At 45.3% G+C, this 19,919-nt stretch overlaps 2 protein-coding genes across 2 annotated transcripts in view; one reads left to right on the forward strand and one right to left on the reverse strand.

Moving 5' to 3' along the window:
• Window positions 1-253: 253 nt before the first annotated feature.
• Window positions 254-3,070, reverse strand: LOC107968784 (uncharacterized). The gene is made up of 2 exons (XM_016929392.4): window positions 2,711-3,070; window positions 254-2,543 (listed from the first exon to the last, which is right to left on the reverse strand). The coding sequence occupies exons 1-2, from the start codon at window positions 2,968-2,970 to the stop codon at window positions 2,075-2,077; spliced, it is 729 nt and encodes a 242-aa protein (XP_016784881.3). The 5' UTR covers window positions 2,971-3,070; the 3' UTR covers window positions 254-2,074.
• A 111-nt stretch (window positions 3,071-3,181) lies between these two features.
• HAPSTR1 (HUWE1 associated protein modifying stress responses) overlaps window positions 3,182-19,919 on the forward strand; it is a 28,063-nt gene continuing 11,325 nt past the window's right edge. Inside the window, exons 1-3 of the mRNA XM_016929391.4 lie at window positions 3,182-3,850; window positions 4,508-4,588; window positions 14,546-14,821. Of these exons, the coding sequence (XP_016784880.1) occupies window positions 3,625-3,850; window positions 4,508-4,588; window positions 14,546-14,821 (583 nt within the window). The 5' untranslated portion in view covers window positions 3,182-3,624. The remainder of the gene's footprint in view (window positions 3,851-4,507; window positions 4,589-14,545; window positions 14,822-19,919) is intronic.

A 19,919-nucleotide genomic window follows, 5' to 3' on the forward strand; every position in this document is an offset into this window, starting at 1 on the left:
AACTACCTCTACGAAAAACACAAAAAATTATCTGGGCATGCTGGTGCACACCTCTGGTCCCAGCTACTAGGAAGGCTGAGGCAGGAGAATGGCTTGTACCCAGGAGGCAGAGGTTGCAGTGAGCTGAGATCACGCCACTGCACTCCAGCCTGGGCGACAGAGCGAGATTTCGTCTCGAAACAACAACAAAAAAGAAACTCTTAGAGGTTAACACAAAGCTCGGGGTCATGGAAATCAAGCAGATAGGTGGTGCTTTTCAATATTTATTCCTTTTTCTTTAGACTGTTTTTTCTAACTGACAAATATTTATTATAGAGCCAGCGTTTATGCTATTCAATATCATTCCTTCTTTTATCTATGGCTGAAATATTATGTTCTTACAAGAAAAGGCCAGAGGCTTCTGGAACAGCGTCTGAGTTACATGAAGGAGAAGAAGAGCAGCCTTCATTCTGTAAAAACTCGAAATCTTTGGACTGTCCAAAGTGGTGTGTGGCTTTTGAAGTGGAGCCTGCAGGCAGCGAAATCGTCCAGCTGTGCTCTCTCCTTTGTCATACCTACATGTGCAGGCCTGGACTTCCCACGTGCTACCGCGAATGCAGAAATGTAGACATTGACATATCAACAACCACTGATCCTACACTCAGCAGGCAGTTTTATTTATTGATTGATTGATTGAGATGGGGTCTCACTCTGTCACCCAGGCTGGTGTGTAGTGGCACTATCTCGGCTCACTGCAACCTATGCCTTCTGGGCTCAAGCAATCCTCCCGCCTCAGCCTCCTGAGTAGCTGGAACTACACGTGTGTGCCGCCATGCCTGGCTGTGTTTTGTATCTTTTTGTAGAGACTGGGTTTCACTATGTCGCCTAGGCTGGTCTTGAACTCTTGAGTTCAAGCAATCCTTGCGTCTTGGCCTCCTAAATTGTTGAGATTATAGGTGTAAGCCACCATGCCTACCCTCCTAAAATATTTAACTCATATACCTTGTGACTCTAAAATACTATTTCTGAGGATATATATTCAATACACATATGTATATATGCAAGGATGTTCACTGTATTACATATGTACAAGATGTTCATTATGGCATTGTTTATAATAGCCAAAGACTGGTCACAACCTAAATTTGTATCAATAGGGGCCCTGTTAAATACTTTATAGTGAATCCATACAATGAAATTCTTTGCAATATTTTAAAAGAATAAATAAGTCTTTAGGTCCCAATGTGAAGACATCCAAATTATGTTAAGGAAAAAAGGCTTGTAGGATAGTACACATAAAATCATCTTTTTTTTTCCTTAAGAAGGGACATACTTGTATATAGGTACACACACACATACACACTCGACGTACACATAACTCCGTTTTCAAAGGTCACAAGTTATTTCCTGGGAATAGGATTGGGAGGATGTAGAATGAGGTAGGTAGAATGATTTTTGTTTGCTTTTCACTTTATATTCTTCCCTACAATTGGAAACCTGTTTTTTAGCCACCGCGCCAGGCCTAATTTAGCATTTTAGATAGTGATTGATGTTATGAAATAATATAACCAGGCAATACGAGACAGTGTGAAGGGTGCTACTTTAGGCTTGTCCTAGTAGCCTGAACAGGAGCTATCTGAGGATAGAGGAGGAGGAAGAGCTTCCAGAGATAGCAGACTGGGGCAGGAAAGAGCCTAGTGTCCCAGGGAAATAAGGCAGGCCAGTGTGTGAGCGTCCAGGCGAGTGGGGGAAGAGGGGGAGTGCGCAAGGTACAAGCCAAGTAGGGGATTGTGTGAGAGGCGCCAGGGCCAGATCCTGCAGGGGTTTGCAGGCCGCGGTGAGGGGGTCAGATTTTCTTCCAAAGCCGCCTTGCTCTGTGCAAGCGCACTATCGCAGGCTGCGGGCGACGCTGCCTCTGGCCGGCGCCCTCCGCCGCTCCAGGCCGGCTGGTGCCTGCCGTGGGCATGTAGGTGGGGATGGTGGGTTTTACCTCTGTGCGGTCACCGCCTGTCTGCGTTGCTGCCTTCTCCGGGGCCTCAGACCCTGGAGAAAGCCCCGACAGGGGAGGGGGGCGCGCAGCCGCAGGGGCGTCCAGCTATCGCGCACTGCTGGGGGAGTAGGGGCGGGCGCAGCGCTCGGCACCGCCACGCGGGTTCCGGCCGGGGAAGGCAGGGGCCGGTACGTGACGCGGGGCATGCACGTGGCCTGGGAGTGTGCTTTTCGGGACAGGTGCGGGGGCCGCCGCGCGCGCAAAGGCGCAGACGCACGCGTGCGGGCACCGGGCACCGTCGGCCGTCGGGTTATCCTTGGCTCCGCGGGCGGCCGCCGAGGTCCTGTCCACCGGGAAGGCGCGACGTCCTCGGGGGACGCCAGGGCGCAGGGGCAACTGAGCCGACTTCGCAACTCGGAAGTTTTTCTTTGGCTGTGATGGTCGATTTGCCCGTCTAAGAAATGGGACTCTGGGCCGGGCGCGGTGGCTCAAGCCTGTAATCCCAGCGCCCTGGGAGGCTGGAAGATCGCCTGAGGCCAGCAGTCTAGACCTCGACAACGTAGCAAGACCCCGTCTAAAAAAAAAAAAAAAAAAAAAAAAAAAAAAAAGGGAGTACTCAAAAGAATAGGAAAGCGCTTTGCAAACTTGGACACGAGTTGGGCGTTTTATTCACTTTCTCTACTACCCTCCTCCCTTTGGGAGCCCCAGGGGCTGAAGTAAGCACGCTACCACCCACTATACCTCTCAGTGCCCGCGGCACAGGAGCCGCACTCGACTTTGCATCCCCCAGGGCCTGTAAACGCCGGAAAAGCTCCCGCGGGGTGCGGTCGCTGGGCCCGGTCACGTGATCCCCACTCAACGCCCCTGAGCGGGGGGAGCAGCGAGCAAGTGCGCATGCGCATCCCTTGTAGCTCTTCCCCTCCACCCCCCACCCGCCCCCTTGGCTCGGACGCAACCACTGTCAGCTCCTCCCCCTCCTCCTTCTTCATCCTTCCTGACATTCACTCCCTTCCCCCAGCCAATTGGTTACGTCAGGCAGACAGGCCGAAGAACCAATCACGACGCTGTGCTCAGAAGCCGCCACGCGGAACCGGCCGGATCCGACTAATAGGGGCCCTTGGAGCGGCCACGCCTCAACCGGGCAGGGTAGCTTGGGCCCAGTGGGCGGTGCTTCTCCTGTCAGCTTGTGGGCGGGGTAGGGCGGGGACCAGCAGCCGCAGAGCCGTCCTCGGCGGTGGCGACGACGACGACGTTGCTCAGTCTTGGGGTGGGCTCCGCGGTGCGGGCCGAGCTGCGCGGAGGGCTCGGCGATCAGCGGCGGCGGCGGCAGTGGGGAGGCCGCAGCGCCATGGGGGGGCTTTAGACAGGCTGCGGCGGCCGAGGCGAGGGGCGGCAGCGGTTATCTGGTCCGTGGCGACCTTCGGCCGGGCCCGGGGGTGGGAAGGCCTGGGGCGGGGGTCGTCCCTGGTTGCACGGGGCCGCGGGGCGGGGCTCGCCGGCCGTCGGGGTGCAGGAGGCCTGGGCCGCTGAAAGGAGAAGGCGCCGTCGGTCGCCAGGCCCTGCCGCCAGGCCGCTTGACGACGACGCTCCCGCGGGGGCCCCGCCTGAGGAGGACGCGGCGGCGGTGGCGGCGAGGCCGCGGGAGGCCGCGGAGGATGGAGGAGCGGAAGGAGGAGGGCGAGGCTGAGATCCAGGAGCACGGGCCCGAGCACTGGTTCTCCAAGTGGGAGCGGCAGTGCCTGGCCGAGGCCGAACAGGACGAGCAGCTGCCCCCCGAGCTGCAGGAGGAGGCGGCGGCCGCCGCGCAGCCCGAGCACAAGCAGCAGAAGCTGTGGCACCTCTTCCAGAACTCGGCCACCGCCGTGGCCCAGCTCTACAAAGGTGAGGCCGCCGCCGCCATCTTGGTACCGCTTGGCCGCCCCCGCCCGGGCCCGGCCCCGGCCCTGGCCCTGTCGGCTCAGCGGCCGCTTCGGGGGGCCGCGACGGAGGCGGCCTCGGGGATCCCGGCCGGTGGCTCCGCGGCCCTGCCGCCCCCTTCCCGCAAGATGGCGCCGCGGGAGGGAGGCCCGGGGTTGGGGGGACAGGCCAGAGCCGGCGTAGGGGGAGCCCCGCTTTGGGGTGGTCCGAGGGTCCCCGCTCTCCGGGCCCGGCCACCCGGTGTCTCTCTCGGCCCGGAGAGGGGAGAGGAGGATCCCCCGTCACAAAATGGCGAAGGGAGACGGCGGGGCGGCCCCATTGTGCCCTGAGCCGGCCTCGGGGCGGGGACTGCCGGGGGGGCGCTTCCCTGCGCCGCGGCTCGTCCCTGATCTGTGCCCCTGAGCTCTGCGGCATCCCCTTTTCCCCGCCGCGACCTCCCTGCCCCCCGGTCCTCACACTGGGTTTGGGATCCCGAAACCCCTGAACAAAATGGCGAAACCTAATATGGCCGTTCCGGAGTGATTGACGCCCAAATAACATTCTTGTTCTGTTTCTTTCTCTTTCTATGTGTGTTTCTTTTTTCTTTTTGGTTTTTTTTTTTTTTTTTGGCTTGCTTTTCAGACCGAGTGTGTCAGCAGCCAGGACTTTCTCTCTGGGTCCCCTTCCAAAACGCAGCCACCGCCGTCACCAACCTCTACAAAGGTAAAGATAACCTTGCTGCATTGCCGATTCAGGGAAGGGCCGCCTGCGTCAGGGTGTCTGCCCTGCGTTCCAAGTGTGTTTTCTGCTCCCCAGCCCAGCTGCTAACCTTGAATACCTTGCAACTTGAGAATCCCGGCGGTGTTCTAGCTAGATCCACCGGAGGCGATTTTGACACCTCCCTCCGCCCCCCGGGACAGATGGCAACGCCTGGGGACGTTTTTGGTTGGCTTCTAGAAGGGGCTGTTGTTGGGCACCCAGTGTATAGAGGCTGCTGAAGGTCCTGCAGTGCCCGAGATAACCGCCCCGGCCCCCTCTCAGCGAAGAATTATCCTGCCCCTAAAGTCAGTAGTGCTCAGGTTGAGAAGCGTTGAGCTGGAAGACGGCTGAGCCTTGCTTCCCTCTGGAAAAGACATTGAGGGAAGATAAGAGTTGATGTTTTTTGTACTACAGTCGGAAGTGGGACGAACTTTATGGAAAAGATTCTTGAGTTAGGCATTTGAAAGCGTGGCAGTCTATATAGTTTTGAAGTGCTTGAAAGCTTGCTAATCGGAGTCATCTGCGCGCATGTTAACGTGCTGCTCTTCTCTAGCAATTTGATCAAGTGTTTTCTGTTAAAACGATCCTATATCTGATTATAAGTTGCTGGCAGGAATTCTGTTCAGAGTTTTGAGTCCATAGGTTTGTTTTATGGTGGTTCCTTTCTGGAGTTAATCCCCCTCCCTTTGTGATGACATGGAGATGTGTAAGTAAACGTTCTTGCCCATTTGTGCATTCTTGGTAACGGTAGGTTTAGATTTTGTGCCTTACTGGTTTTGAAGATTGAGAAATTTGGGGTTGATTTTTTTTTTGGCAAGATTTTTATGGAAAAAGGATTTGACTTTGTTAATCTTAAGAAATATGTGATTAAATGTTTTCAGACTTTTAAGAGTTGCTCAGAACAGTAATGGAATTTTGTGCATTTCAAAAATACCAATGTTGGTGTTTTTGCCATATATATTTAGGCCATATATAGGTTGAAACGGGCTATGAAGGTGCTGCTTGACTCTCAAGTTGTTAATTTTTGCATAAGAATGTGCAAATGGCCGCAGCATCTTGTAGGAAAAAATATCTCGTTGTGAGATTTCTTGAGTAGGCTACAGTTTTTTGGGACAGTAATTTGAGAACTGGTAACAAAGTGGTGAAAAGAAACGCTAACTTTAGGGAATGAGAAACTATAATAATAATAGTCCAGTCTTACTGAAAAAAGGGAAACATGGTTAAATAGTGCCCCAGTGGTTAGTTTTGATTTTATATAGCTGTTTGTTAAATTGTGACTGAGTAAATTGCTTCAACATCTATCAGTGCTGACGGTCTTGAACGTTTTGGAATGGCTCTTGGTTTTGTCCAAAAAGGGAATTTTGAAATAATACTTAATTTAAAAAAAAGGTTTCTGGGAGTGTAATTTACATACAGTAAAATCACTGTTTTAGGATATATACTTTGATTTTTTTTTTTTTTAAGAAGTAGAATATGTCTATCACCCCCATCCCCCAGTCCCTGGCAGTCACTGATTTGATTGGTGTTTTTTCTTCTCCATCATGTCCTAAGTAGAACCGTGCAGTCCTTGTAGCCTATTGTGTCTGGCTTGTTCCAGTTACTATGATAAGGTTCACCCATCGAGTTCGCATTGCAGGTGTGCATAGTTCAGTGCCTTTTGATTGGCTAGTATTACTCTGTGGTGTGGCAGTACCATGGTTTATTCTTTTGCTTTTGTTGGTATTGCTTTGTGCTTGAAGGGGAAGGCAACACATTTTTAGTGTTTTTATGTGCCAGGTTCTTAGCCTAGGCCGTATAAAATGGGATCGTCCTCTGGCTTTGGTCCTGTTGGGTGCTTGTAGAATGTGTCCCTTTAGGACTAACCTAGCAGTTTTCTTTAGTGCTAACTTTTCGTGTAAGAAGATGGGTTCAGCAGTTGAACTCTGAAATAATCCTTAATTTGATTACTTCATTTAAAAATGTTTACAATTTGTTAGTTTTCCTGCTCAGAAAACTTAAGGAGGAACATTAATTTTATTTTTAGAAAACATCACATATGATTCTTGGATTATTGTAAATGCTAGATTGTTAGTCTGAACTAGTTTTATTTTGTACCTTGTTTCTGTACAATGAAAACACATCCCTTGCCTAATAGAAATGGTAAGTTGTGTCTTGTGGAATTTGATAGTGTAGTAACGTTTTCTTATTTGATTCAAGGAGTGTGTGGATAATACTCTGGATAGCCTCACATTTTTTCTTTTCAGGGTGTGGTCATTAAAGAACAGGCATACAGCTGTAGGAATAATTGGTTACCTTAAATAGAACCAATAAAATTAGCAAGGTGGTGTCACAAGTGCATGCAGCAGTAAGTAGTACTAAATTTAAATGATATTGGTTATAGTTCTGATTAAATATTTAAATATAATTTAAGGGAGGAAAAATTTGGTGGATACTTCTAAGTGGGCAGCAGGCAGCATTCCTGTATTTTGTATAATATCTGACAAGGTAAAAATGGCTTATTGTGCAGCCTGGGGACAATTTGGCACTCCTACCAGCTTCTTGATAACTACCAAGAAGTTCATTAGGTGTTTATCTCAATCCTGACCTTCATTAAGAAGGTCAGGATTGAGATTAAAAACCCAGCAGAGGGTCGCTTTTAGTTGTCAGAGGGCTTTTGAAAAGTTGAAAATTGAGTTAATTGGTTTGGTTGGAATGTGGCTAGAAGGATTTGGAAGATAATGTAAATGTAAGTTGAACTTCAGCAAGGACAGAATTCAATAAAATGGAGTGGGTGGTTACCTCTACTGTAAATAGTAGGGTCCGACTTGTCTTCCCCTTTCCGAAAAAGGAAGGAAGCCAAAATACTGATTGCTGGTTTTTGATTTGATAAATGCAAAGAGGATGGTGTTTCTTCAATATTCAGTAGTATCCTTAGATCAGTATATTTTTTGATTCCTGGAACTAAAGAAGGAGAGTAAAAAATCATTTTAATCTGGCTAGGGTTGATGTTTACCCAGTGTCATTGTGAGTTGGAGTCTACTGCCACATTGCCTGAGTTCAGATCTTGGCTCTGTTAAACTTCTTACCTTTATGGTCCTGGAGACAGTGAAGCCAGGTGTTAATTCACCATTGTGCTCCTTGACTTAATTAACTTAAATAGGGATAACTACCACAGATTCTAGTACAAGCTCTTAGCTTTGTGCCTGGCATAGTGAGTGCTCTGGCATTCATTGTGTTGGTGGTCAAGTTTTAAGTATTTTTTGCATTTTTCTCAATGTGGGCAGTGCTTAAAATGAAGGGAAGTAATAATAGTTTATTTTCTGTCTTTTTAAAAATCTTTTTTGTGTTGAAATAAACTCTGGTGTGTATTTCCTTCTTCATCTTCTTTCTCTAATTGGAGTAAATGTAAGTAGAATTGACAGGTGTGAAAAATAGTCTGATGCCCTTAAGTCCTCACTTTTGATACATCTTGATGCCAAGCCCTCTTTATATGTCTCACTTCAGTGTGGCCATTTTGGACTCGTACACTAAAGGAGAACTGAGCATAACTGTAAATGTGTGGGCCAAGTGGCAGGTGACTTAGAAACAAATGGCCAGAAATCATATTCTACTTGGAGACTGGTGGAGCTGGTTTGTGACTCACTTGGCTGCAAAAAATTATTACTGAGTTTGAAACTTTGTTCAAAATACCTTAGTGTGGATTACAGTGAGAAGCCCTAAGCATTAAATTTCTATTTAACTTTTCATGCCTGTAATCCCAGCACTTTGGGAGGCTGAGGCAGGAGGATTGCTTGGGGCAATATAGTGAGATCCCGTGTCTTAAATTTTTTTTTTAATTAAAAAATTGTAGCTTTGTCAGAAGCAGTAGTCTCAGTTATTCATAATACTTATTTTTTATAATAGACTGCTTTTTTTGTGTGTAGCTCTTACTTTTTTCCTTTTTTGGAGAAGAAGTCTCGCTCTTGTCCCCCAGGCTGGAGTGCAATGGCGTGATCTCGGCTCACTGCGACGGCCTCCCTGGTTCAAGCAATTCTCCTGCCTCAGCCTCCCCAGTAGCTGGGATTACAGGCGCCTGCCACCACACCAGGCTACTTTTTGTATGTTTAGTAGAGACGGGGGTTTCACCATGTTGGCCAGGCTGGTCTTGAACTCCTGACCTCAGGTGATCCGCCCGCCTTGGCCTCCCATAATGGTGGGATTACAGGCGTGAGCCACCGCGCCTGGCTCTTTTTTTTTTTTTTTTTTTTGAGACAGGGTCTCATTCTGTCACCCAGGTGGGAGTGCAGTGGTGCTGTCTCAGCTCACTGCAGCCTCCACCTTCTAGGCTCAAGTGATCCTCCCACCTCAGCCACTGAGTAGCTGGGACCACAGGCACCCATCACCATGCCCAGCTAAGTTTTTGTATTTTTGGTAGAGATGAGGTTTTGCCATGTTGCCCAGGCTGGTCTCCTGAGCTCAGGCGATCCACCTGCCTCAGCCTGCCAAAGTGCCGGGATTACAACTGTGAGCCACCATACCCAGCCTGTGTGTAGTTTTTCTGTGAAAGGATATGTTGGTTGCAAGTATGAGAAAACACAAGTTGGGATGGCTTTAGCTGTATGGCCATGTATTGGCTCCTCTGACTTAAAAGGCCACAGTAGGATTGACTTAATTGAGCGGCCCAGGCTCCCCTGCTCTGTTCTCCCCTGTGTGCACTCGCACACTTTGTTATCAGGCTGGCTTCATTATGTTGGCAGAATGGCTTGTGGCTCACATTTTAGAGCCACTCAGTGAAGCTTAGAAGAGCCTAAAAATGACTTCTGTCATCTCTTGGCCATAACGGGGTCACTTGCTTACCCACAACCATTAATAGGGGTACATAGGGTTATGCACATGAGTTGAGAGCTAAGCCACAACTCCTTGAGCAAATGTGGAGGGAGCTTCTCTCAAAACATGGTTGCTATCTAAACAAAAACCTGGAGTGCTTTTAGGAAGGGGAGGACAAGGATTGGATGCCAGGCAGGCAACAAACAGTGGTTATTAAGATTCTCCCCCAGGGCTGGGGCGGGGGCTCATGCCTGTAATCCTAGCACTTTGGGAGGCCGAGGCGGATGGATCACCTGAGGTCGGGAGTTTGAGACCAGCCTGACCAACATGGAGAGAAACTATATCTCTACTAAAAATAAAAGATTAACTGGGCGTTGTGGTGCATGCCTGTAATCCCAGCTAACTCGGGTGGCTGAGGCAGAAGAATTGCTTGAACCTGGGAGGCGGAGGTTGTGGTGAGCCGAAAGCTCACCAAGAGCAGCAAGAGCGAAAATCCATCACACACACACACAAAATATTATCCCCCTGGTTCCTGGTCCTTTGTTTTGTGTGCTAGGTGAAGATTAAGTAAATACATAAGTAGCTAGGAGGTGTGCTTATTTTTGGATACCACTTCCTTAGGGAATACGATTGGGAACAGTTTTATTTTGGCTGTGACTTAGATTGTTATATTCCTAAAGAAACAGTACATTTTCTTTACTGGTTGGAGTGCCAGGGCTCACACCTGTAGTCCAGCACTTGAGGCTGAGGGGAGAGGATCTCTTGAGGTCTTGAGGCTAGGAGTCTGAGATCAGCCTGGGCAACATAGTGAGACCCTGCCTCTACCCTTCCTCCCAAAAAATAATAAAATATTTTTCTGTGTGGTGGACTGGCTAGTGCAAATTTAATTCTTAAGTTTAAAAATCACGTAGTCAGTAGTATTTCTTTAGAAGTGTTGCTTTGATGTAGCATTGTGCTCTTATGGTTTGTAGATTGTCTGCAATTGAGAGATGGCTTCTCATTTGAGGAAGAGAGGTCACAGAAGGAACTCTGTCACTGAACTTTGGACACAAGGCCCTTTGAACTTCAGTTCCTTGTTACAAACTTGCAATACCTGCTCTAATTCACATGAATCAATGTGTATCAAAAAGCTATAAGTAGTGTAATCTGATTAACTTTATGCAGTTATGTAAGAAAGTTATGATTTGGTCTTCAGAATCAATATAATTCTTTGCCCTCTGCCCCCACCCCAGCCCGTTGTGGTGGGAGAATTTGTCTTCTGAAATCTCTTAGATTCAGTTTCCCATGCTTATATAAAAGCATTTTTAAAAAATGGGAAATATGGGATACCTGCTATGACTGGTGTATGAATCAGTTCATTTTCTCTTTTTTTTGAGATGGAGTCTTGCATGTCACCCAGCCTGGAGTGCCGTGGTGCAATCTTGGCTCATTGCAACCTCTGCCTCCCAGGCTCAAGTGATTCTTCTGCCTCAGCCTCCCAAGTAGCTGGGATTACAGGTGCCTGCCACCATGCCTGGCTAATTTTTATATTTTGAGAGGAGGTTTCACCATGTTGGCCACGCTGATCTCGAACTCCTGGCTTCAAGTGATCCACCCACCTTGACCTCCCAAAGTGCTGGGATTACACGGATGAGCCACTGTGCCACGCCCGCCCAGTTCCTTTTTTGAATAAGGAAATGAATGTGTTGTGGTTAAAGGTTAGATTGACATTTTCAGTGCTCGTGGAGTTTGCCTAACCTTCAAGTATGTGGCTCTTTTCCACAGTGACTTTGGTTTCGGTAAAATAGTGTTGGACGCAAGACTGGCCACAGCTTCTGTGCTGTTTTTCTGGGATAGGTACCCGAAAGTCCACGCTTCTAGAATTGGGGTGTGCTCAGAGCAGTGTTTGGCTGAGAGCCTTCAAGAGGCCGTGTGTGTGTATGAGATTATCCACTGGACACTAGTTTGTCCTGGGATTATGTTAAAATGTAGTCATGCCTAAGATTCTCCAGTAAGCATGCAGGTCTCCTAATTAGCTCAAGGTATGAGAAAGGTTTGTTTTCAGTCAGGTAACTATTTAAAAAGGACTCTATTTTAAATACTTCACCATTTACATGGGACTTTGTATTTTGGGAAATAACTGAGGTTGGGTTTGAGTGGTAAGGCAATTGGACTTGGTTTTCAGAATATATACTGTCAACAGTACAAAACTACATTATGCCCCGGTGGTGCAAAAACATACCTAAAACCTTAAATGTTGTTTCTGCTTTTCTCCTCTAGGACCTTCTAGTCTGTAAGGGTAGTGTTTGCAAAATGCATGACTTCTAGTGTGCTCGTAGTTGGTTCTGACATTGAGACTTGGTCATCTCAGAATTTTTGAGGTGAAATAATTGGTCAGTTGCAAAATTTTTTTAAAGAGGTTCACAACTTGTTACATAACTGTCTTACATGTAAGCCAGGCCACTAGTGATTACTGAGTTTTCCCGATGTTCAAATCTGTGATGAAACCATTAGTCCCTTGCAGATCTGACTGTTGGACTTCTTGTGTCTTCAATCAAAACAACCCAAAACTTGGCCAAGCTCTTCACAGGATAGTTTTTTTTTTAAACACCTCACGTGGCCCCTTCCTTTTGGCCCTTGAGTTTTGTATCAAGTTTAGCTTCTCTTTTTTTGCTGTCTGGTTTGCCAGGTGTATGTTTACATGCCTCCTACATCTTTTTTTTTTTTTGAGAGAGAGTCTTACTCTTTCGCCCAGGCTGGAGTGAAGTGGCGCATTCTTGGCTCACTGCCACCTCTGCTTCCCAGGTTCAAGTGATTCTCCTGCCTCAGCCTCCTGAGTAGCTGGGATTACAGGTGCCTACCACCCATGCCTGGCTAATTTTTGTATTTTTAGTAGAGGCGGGGTTTTGCCATCTTGGCCAGGCTGGTCTCGAACTCCTCACTTCAGGTGATCCACCCACCTTGGCCTCCCAAAGTGCTAGGATTACAGGCATGAGCCACCATGCCCAGCCATCTTTCTTTGCACTCTCCAAGCCTGCTTCAGACTTGTTTCTTGTATCCCTTTTACTATGCTTTAGACTTTTTTCCCTCTGTTTCTCCAGGGCTGGGCTTACCTCCATTTGGCTTTTGAAGAATAAAATATCCTCATTCTCTTCAGAAACAGAAACTTCTTCATTTACAAGCTTGATTAAAAGCAATTCTTCTAGGTAGGATAGGTTTAAAAACCTGATTGCTTCTAGGTTAACACATTTTACATTTATCCTTTATGTGGTGTGATAAGTTTAGTTGGTCAATGACTTGATTTCTCTTAATGCCTCCAGCTCTTTCAGAATCATTTAAGTTTTAGGTACAGCATTACAAGGTCATCTTTAGGTTTGTCCACCCCTTTAGGGTTGGCTCATCTAAATCTTTTCCTAAAGAGATGGGAAAAGTGGTGACCCTCTCTACTGTTATTTACATTCAAAATGGAGTTCATGCTTTGTTTATGAAGAAGTGAGAAATCAAAATTATTGATTCATGTTATACCAGTAGTGAGACACTGGAGAAGTTACTTCACTCTTGAGCTGCTTTTTATATTTGTAAAATTAGAATAATCCACCTTCTCAGAGTTGTGATGGAGAAGATATGAATGCACTCTATAGCATATCAGGTTTCCAAATTGATGTTGAATTCTAGTCCTGGTCCTTTTCATTTTAAAGTATTTTTTCTTTCTTTTTAACATCCCAGGTCCTACTTTGATTATTTTTTTAAGAGAAAAGATCTGTGGACAATATCCTTGTTTTTCTTTGTCTTTAGCAATAAAGACTGTCATCTGCTAAAGAGTAGGCCTCATTATAAAGTTCTGGTTGTTGTGCTTCCCTCTTGCCATTTTCTTTAATAGTGCAAATTCAGCTTGGGATCCTCTGTGATGTCTGGATGATTTTTTTTTTTTTTTTTTCTGGAACATAGCTTTACATTGTTTGACTGTTGCCCATCCTTTGAGAGTCTGCTGTAGATGTAGCAGACAAGAAATTAAAGCCGCCGGGTGCAGTGGCTCACGCCTGTAATCCCCAGCACTTTGGGAGGCTGAGGCAGGCGGATCACGAGGTCAGGAGTTGAAGACCAGCCTGACCAATATGGTGAAACCCGGTCTCTACTAAAAATACAAAAATTAGCCAGGCATGGTGGCGTGCGCCTGTAATCCCAGCTACTCAAGAGGCTGAAGCAGGAGAACCCAGGAGGCAGAGGTTGCAGTGAGCTGAGATCGAGCCACCGCACTACAGCCTGGGCGACTCCGTCTCAAAAAATAAGATAAAACGAAATAATCAAAGCCGGGAAAAGTAATAGAGAAAGGTACACAGTATTGTTGCTTTTACGGAAAGTTCAAGGATAAAGTAACGATGTTGGTTAATGCCATTAAAGACATACTGGTGATGTTCTGCTGGCACAGCAGCTCAATTAAAACTAAATAATAGTCACTTAAATTTTCAAATATTTTTTTCAACTAAATGAAACCACTAAAAGGTAGAGATCATTTTACCAAAACCCAGGTGGAGTATATGCAGAGAATTTAGTCTAGGAGATCTGTTGGGAATGGTTGAATTACAGGAAGCTGTTGGGAACTGGAAGCAGAATGAATATACCCAGGGAAATGAATAAAGCTTTTTGTTTTCCACCATGCTATTTGGTTTTAGTGTTGAGCCGTCAGTCAGAATTAATTTTTCCTTCTAAAACATTTGCTGCTGCCTTCAGCTTGTTCCTGATGCTTGGTGCTGAATCTGTCAGTAGGAATGTGTCTCCACAATGACGTGGTAAATGCAGATGAGCGTGGCCTGAGGCATGTGCAATATTTAGACATCTGTTGAATGATGTGATGCAAGTTATTTTAGGTAGTTTCATTAAAGATACCTAATTTCTCTGTTTCTGTTAAATTTTTTTTTTTAACAAGACAAGCTCCAGGACTGTGATAAGTAAACACTGAATTTAGACCATTAAGATTAAATGTTACATATAACATTTTCATTATGACTGAAATCATTTCAGTTTATATTACTGATGGGCTCAGAGGCCACATCATGGTATTCACTTTGGTTAAATTGTAAAATGGTTTTCTTTAGAAGGGAATACGGGCTCTAATGATCATGATACATGTTTTCTCTTTTTCTTTTTTTCTAACAGAAAGCGTGGATACCCATCAACGAAGTTTTGATATTGGAATTCAGATTGGCTATCAGCGACGCAATAAGGATGTGTTGGCTTGGGTTAAAAAACGCAGAAGAACTATTCGTCGAGAAGATTTGATCAGCTTCCTGTGTGGAAAAGTTCCTCCACCACGAAACTCTAGAGCTCCCCCAAGACTGACTGTAGTGTCCCCTAACCGAGCTACTTCAACGGAAACTAGCTCATCTGTAGAGACTGATTTGCAACCCTTCCGGGAAGCCATAGCTCTGCATGGTAAAGCCGTTTAAACATATTTCTTTGGAAAAATGGTTAAGAGGGTGCCTGTGGACCCATTTTTCACGGTTAGGTTTAGGTCCAGATATACTGTTTTTTGTCTTACAGTAAACAGCTTGCTCTAGAAATGTTTAATAGAATGTAAGCTAAGAACTTTATATGGGCGATTTCTGTCAGCTAACCCATCCTAGAAAATGTTTTTAGAAAGTTAGTTTGAGCTTATTGGTGTTAAAATGACATATCTTTCTGCAGCGTTGATTAGAATTTATCGCTTTACACTTACGTGTTGTACGTGCTTTTTTCCTCTTCTGAAGTCAAAGAGGAAGTTCTTGTGTCTTAAGAATTCTGTTCTATTTCTAATGGTCCATGACAGGCAAGTAAGGTGGGAAATTGTTGGGTTAGTTCTCATGGGACTTGGGACCTCCCTTGACACCTTTCTTACTTGGTTTGCTGTAGATGGTGGGAGAGGATGGATGTAAGACTCGACCTTCTGCCTGTCGTCCCTCAGGTCCCTTGCACTTTAAGAGGTGGGACCAGCAGAGTGCAGCCAGTGGACAGGTGGATCACTATCTCCCCAGGCCAGACCTGTCATAAGAAGGCACTCTCGGCTAAGGGATTTTAGTATTGCTGGAGAAGCCCGGGAAATGTAGTCAGTGATAAGTCTGTTGTTGCTTGTTGCTGTCTAATACAGACTTCCAAATAGAGCTGGGAGAGTTAACCTGTGTGACAGCATTTAATACTGCTGTGGGAAAAAAAGCAACAGAATAATAAGACTTGCTTGAAACCATGATGGAAAGAGGGATCACGCAGATGGTTAAGCAGGTAGAAGTAATTAGGTCATGAATCCTTTTTTTTCTTTCTCTTTTTTTTTTTTGGAGACGGAGTTTGGCTCTTGTGGCCCAGGCTGGAGTGCATTGGCGCGATATTGGCTCACCGCGACCTCTGCCTCTGGGTTCAAGCGATTCTCCTGCGTCAGCCTCCCGAGTAGCTGGGATTACAGGCATGTGCCACCAGGCCGGCTAATTTTTTAGAGACAGGGTTTCACCGTGTTGGTCAGGCCAGTCTCGAACTCCCAACCTCAGGTGATCCGCCCACCTCGGCCTCCCAAAGTGTTGGGATTACAGGTGTGAGCCACTGCGCCTGGCCATGAGTCTTGTTGAAAGTTAACATTTTTGGGCCATAGTACAGGTCATCTAAAACAAAGTAACCTGGTAAGGTACTAAGAAATAGTGGCATATAAAGAAACTTTATAGACGTTGAATCATTGAGACTTTATAATACCTGTGGAGATCTTGTTCTCTCTGGCAAACCGTAGTTCTTTCCTGAAACCCCAATGTTGTTTTTTCCCTTGATAGTGTTTAGGACAATTAAAAACAAAAACATGAATTGCAGGAAAGTTCAGGTTGTGTGGATGCAGTACTTTAAGACTGCACACTGTTCCTGACACAGTGGAGTAGTTAGGCTGTCAGAACTTTGGAAGCTCAGGCAAAAATGGGATTGATCTGTTTATGCTGAATTAGAGAGTTTCACATCTTTCCCCCTAAAGTTTGGGAAAACAATTAACTAGAGGTGTACATAGTTTGTTAGATTAATTTTAGTGCACGGTAATATTTGATGCAGTTGTCTCTCCTTAAGTATTGTGATTTTCTTCCTTTATTAAGAGGGTTGTGGCTCATTCCATGCTTCTCTTAAGGTATCTTTTTACTGTATTTTACTGTTATATTTTAGAAGATAGTTTTAAGAAACATAAAAACCATGCTTGTTATCTTAACGTAGTAGTAGTGTACATAATAGTAAAAAGGGCAAGCCAGCCCCCTCTGCCCTCGAAAAACTGTATTCTCCAACTCCCGCTACATTTTCTCATATTGAATCTGTTCCACCTGTGATTTATTGTTTTCCTGAACTTTGGGAGTTTTAAGTAATGATACAGTTGAAGGGACTGTTTATAATTTTCACATGTTTAAGTTGTGAGGCTTTGAAACTTAAATATAAGGCTTTGTGTAGGAAAAAAAATGATCTTTACCTTCAATAAATTTATAATGTGGCACTAATCCAGTATAGATTGGAGACTGAATGCATTCTTACTCTTAGGGTTCATACCTCTAATTCATGTGGTTAAGACAGTGTTGTGGTGAAGTAATAGGGCCCCTTGAAAGAATCTACAGAAACTTAAATTATACTGAGTTGTGCTCTACTGGTTTGTGAGAACATCAGCGTATTAAGGAGAATGGTAGTTTAATTTGAATATTTAAAGAAAGTAATTTGAATGGTTCTAGTACTAGGGCCATTATTAACTAGTAACATAGATTAGTGACTTTAACTGGGTGTCCTTATTATCTGATTTGTCTGAAGTGAAAACTGTTAAGGTGCTCTTTTAAAATGTATTTGGAAACACCATAGTTAGGGTAAATACAATGTCAGAATTTAGTCTTGCATATTATTTGCTTAGCCAAATTTATGAATTCTAAGTTAGGCCAAATTGAAGGTTTTGGAGTTTTACATTGTGGGTAAGTCTAAATTCATGCGTTTGGCAAGCACAAGGACATGGGAAAAGAATTTGGTATTTTGAGGCAGGCTTGAGTTTATAATGAAAGCAAACTCAGTTCCTCTTCATGTCCTATGTATTTAAGAGAGGACAGTTTTCCCTCAGTTTTTTTCCCCTTCCTTACCCCTACCCCCATCAAATACAGCCCAACCAAATAACTGTGTTCTTAATTTAAAGGAAAATGGCAGACTTGATACCTGCTGAATATTTCATGTAGACAGAGTATGACAATGAATGAGATCCCCAGTCATTGCCCTTGTAAGCCTGGGAACCCAGTTTAGTGGGAGAGACTAATGTAAACAGCTTTAATGAAAAGTATATCAATTGGCCGGGTGCTGTGGCTCACACCTATAATGCCGGCACTTTGGGAGGCCAAGGTGGGTGGATCACTTGAGGTCAGGAGTTTGAGACCACCCTGGCCAACATGGTGAAACCCTCTTCCTATTTAAAGAAAAAGAAGTAAGGCATATCAATTTATGGTTATCAAATAAGTTTTTTTGTTTGTTTGTTTTGAGACTGAGTCTCGCTCTATAGCCCAGGCTGGAGTGCAGTGCTCACTGCGACTTCCGCCTCCTGGGTTCAAGTGATTCTCGTGCCTCAGTCTCCCGAGTAGCTGGGATTATAGGCGCCTGCCACCACGCCTAGCTAATTTTTGTATTTGTAGTAGAGATGGGGTTTCACCATGTTGGCGAAGCTGGTCTTGAACTCCTGACCTCAAGTGATCTGCCTTAGCCTCACTGCTTGCCCATAAGTGGTGGGATTGCAGGTGTGAGCCACTGTGCTGGCCTCAAATAGTTTTTATCAAAGCTACTTCAATTAGTGGTTAGCAAGGCTTAAAGACTAATTCAGTGCTTTATTTTGACACTTGTTTGCAACATGTTGCTTTTTTTCCTGTGTCCTATGGGACCTAGTCATCTGTATGTTAGATTCACAGAGGAATTAAAGAGATAAACATGCATGTGCTACATTGATTTCTGTCTTGCTTTGTTATCCTATAATAATGTTATAAAATAACATTATAAATTTCCCAAGAGTTGAATTAATACTAACAACTGGTAACTCGTTTTTATGTAAACGCATACTTGAGACCAGGAATCTTCTGGATCACTTTGTGGATCTCTGCCTGCCATTCTCATTGGTCTTCTGTTCATCCCTTTTCTAGAGCTTCTCCTTACCTTGGCTTCTCTTCTGCCACATTGGCCTGCCTGACCTGTCCTCAGGCCCTGTCACTGCCCTAGATTACGTTTCCCACGTCTTCACTTCCAAATCTGGACCTCTCGTTTAGACCTTCTCTCCTGACTGCCAGACGGCATGTTCCACTGTCCTCCGGTGTACATCTCCAAAGTGTCCCACAGGCATTTATCTCAGATGAAGTTTCAGGTTGGACTCATTCTTCTGCCCCAACAGCAGAATGACTCATTGAGCCATTGAGCCATTCAGCACATTCTCTATATGGCAGAGTCGGTGCTGTCTCTGGAAATACATAAACATAGAGCGATTCCTTTTTCTGTTGAGGCAAATATGGATTTGGATAATTTCTATTCACGTCATGAATGTGGTATATGGAAGGTCTTCTGAGAGCGGAAAGGGATGTTTCACAGCACAGCCCGGCTGTATGGTGCTCAGGGCAGCCCCTCTGGAGGAGGTGATCCTGGGCTCTTGGCCTAATGTTTCAGCTCTCACTTTCCAGTCCTGAGCTGTTGTCGCCAGTCCATCTTTCATGAGACCATTGGAGTGATCTTTCTGGTCTTGTCACTTCATGGTTTAAAGTTTCCCTGGGCCTACACAGTGAAGTCCAAATTCAGCATGGTATTACAAGACCCTTATGATCCAGTCTTAACCATTGGTTAGGTATCCTAGCCATACTGTTTATCTCTTGAATACCTCTGTGCTCTTTGACAAGTCCAGCCCCTACGTGTTCATGCCTCACTTCTGTGACACAGCCTTGCTTCAGGGCTCCCAATCTGTGTAGCCTCCCTGAACTGTGCATTTGCTCTGCTGCTTGATTTGTTTCTGTGACTGTTCCATTCTCCTCGGGACACATAGCAGGGACCTTGTCTTGGTCCTTTTTTTTTTGGCTTTAACAGAACACAGCAAAGAACCTGACATAGGTGTAGTCTGAGTTTACCACTGGGGTTATCACAGAGGTCTGCTAAGTGAATACAACACAGTGGGGACCCAGAACCTCTAGAAAGGGTTGAGGATTACAATCCCCAGATAGCTACAATCAGGGAATAATGTAACCTGTTTGCCTAGGGTGCTACATGGTAATCTTGAATTAGAACAACTGAGACTTCCATGGGACCTTAGGGTGATAACCATTAAACCTACTCTTTCAATGTTTACTTTGTAAAAGCATCACACTAAGGAGGTTGTCATTTAATCCTCACACCTACCCTGGGTTATTAACACTGTTGATGAAGAAAGCCTTACTTGGCTAAGATATGGAGCAGGTTAGTAAGTGGTAGAATAGATACTCCAGTCCTGTCTCCAAAATGCAAATTTTTTTTTAATTAAAAAAATTTCTAATTTTCAATATATTTATTTTTGATT

This window comes from Pan troglodytes, chromosome 18, assembly GCF_028858775.2.
Source record: "Pan troglodytes isolate AG18354 chromosome 18, NHGRI_mPanTro3-v2.0_pri, whole genome shotgun sequence".
Taxonomy (NCBI): Eukaryota; Metazoa; Chordata; class Mammalia; order Primates; family Hominidae; genus Pan; species Pan troglodytes.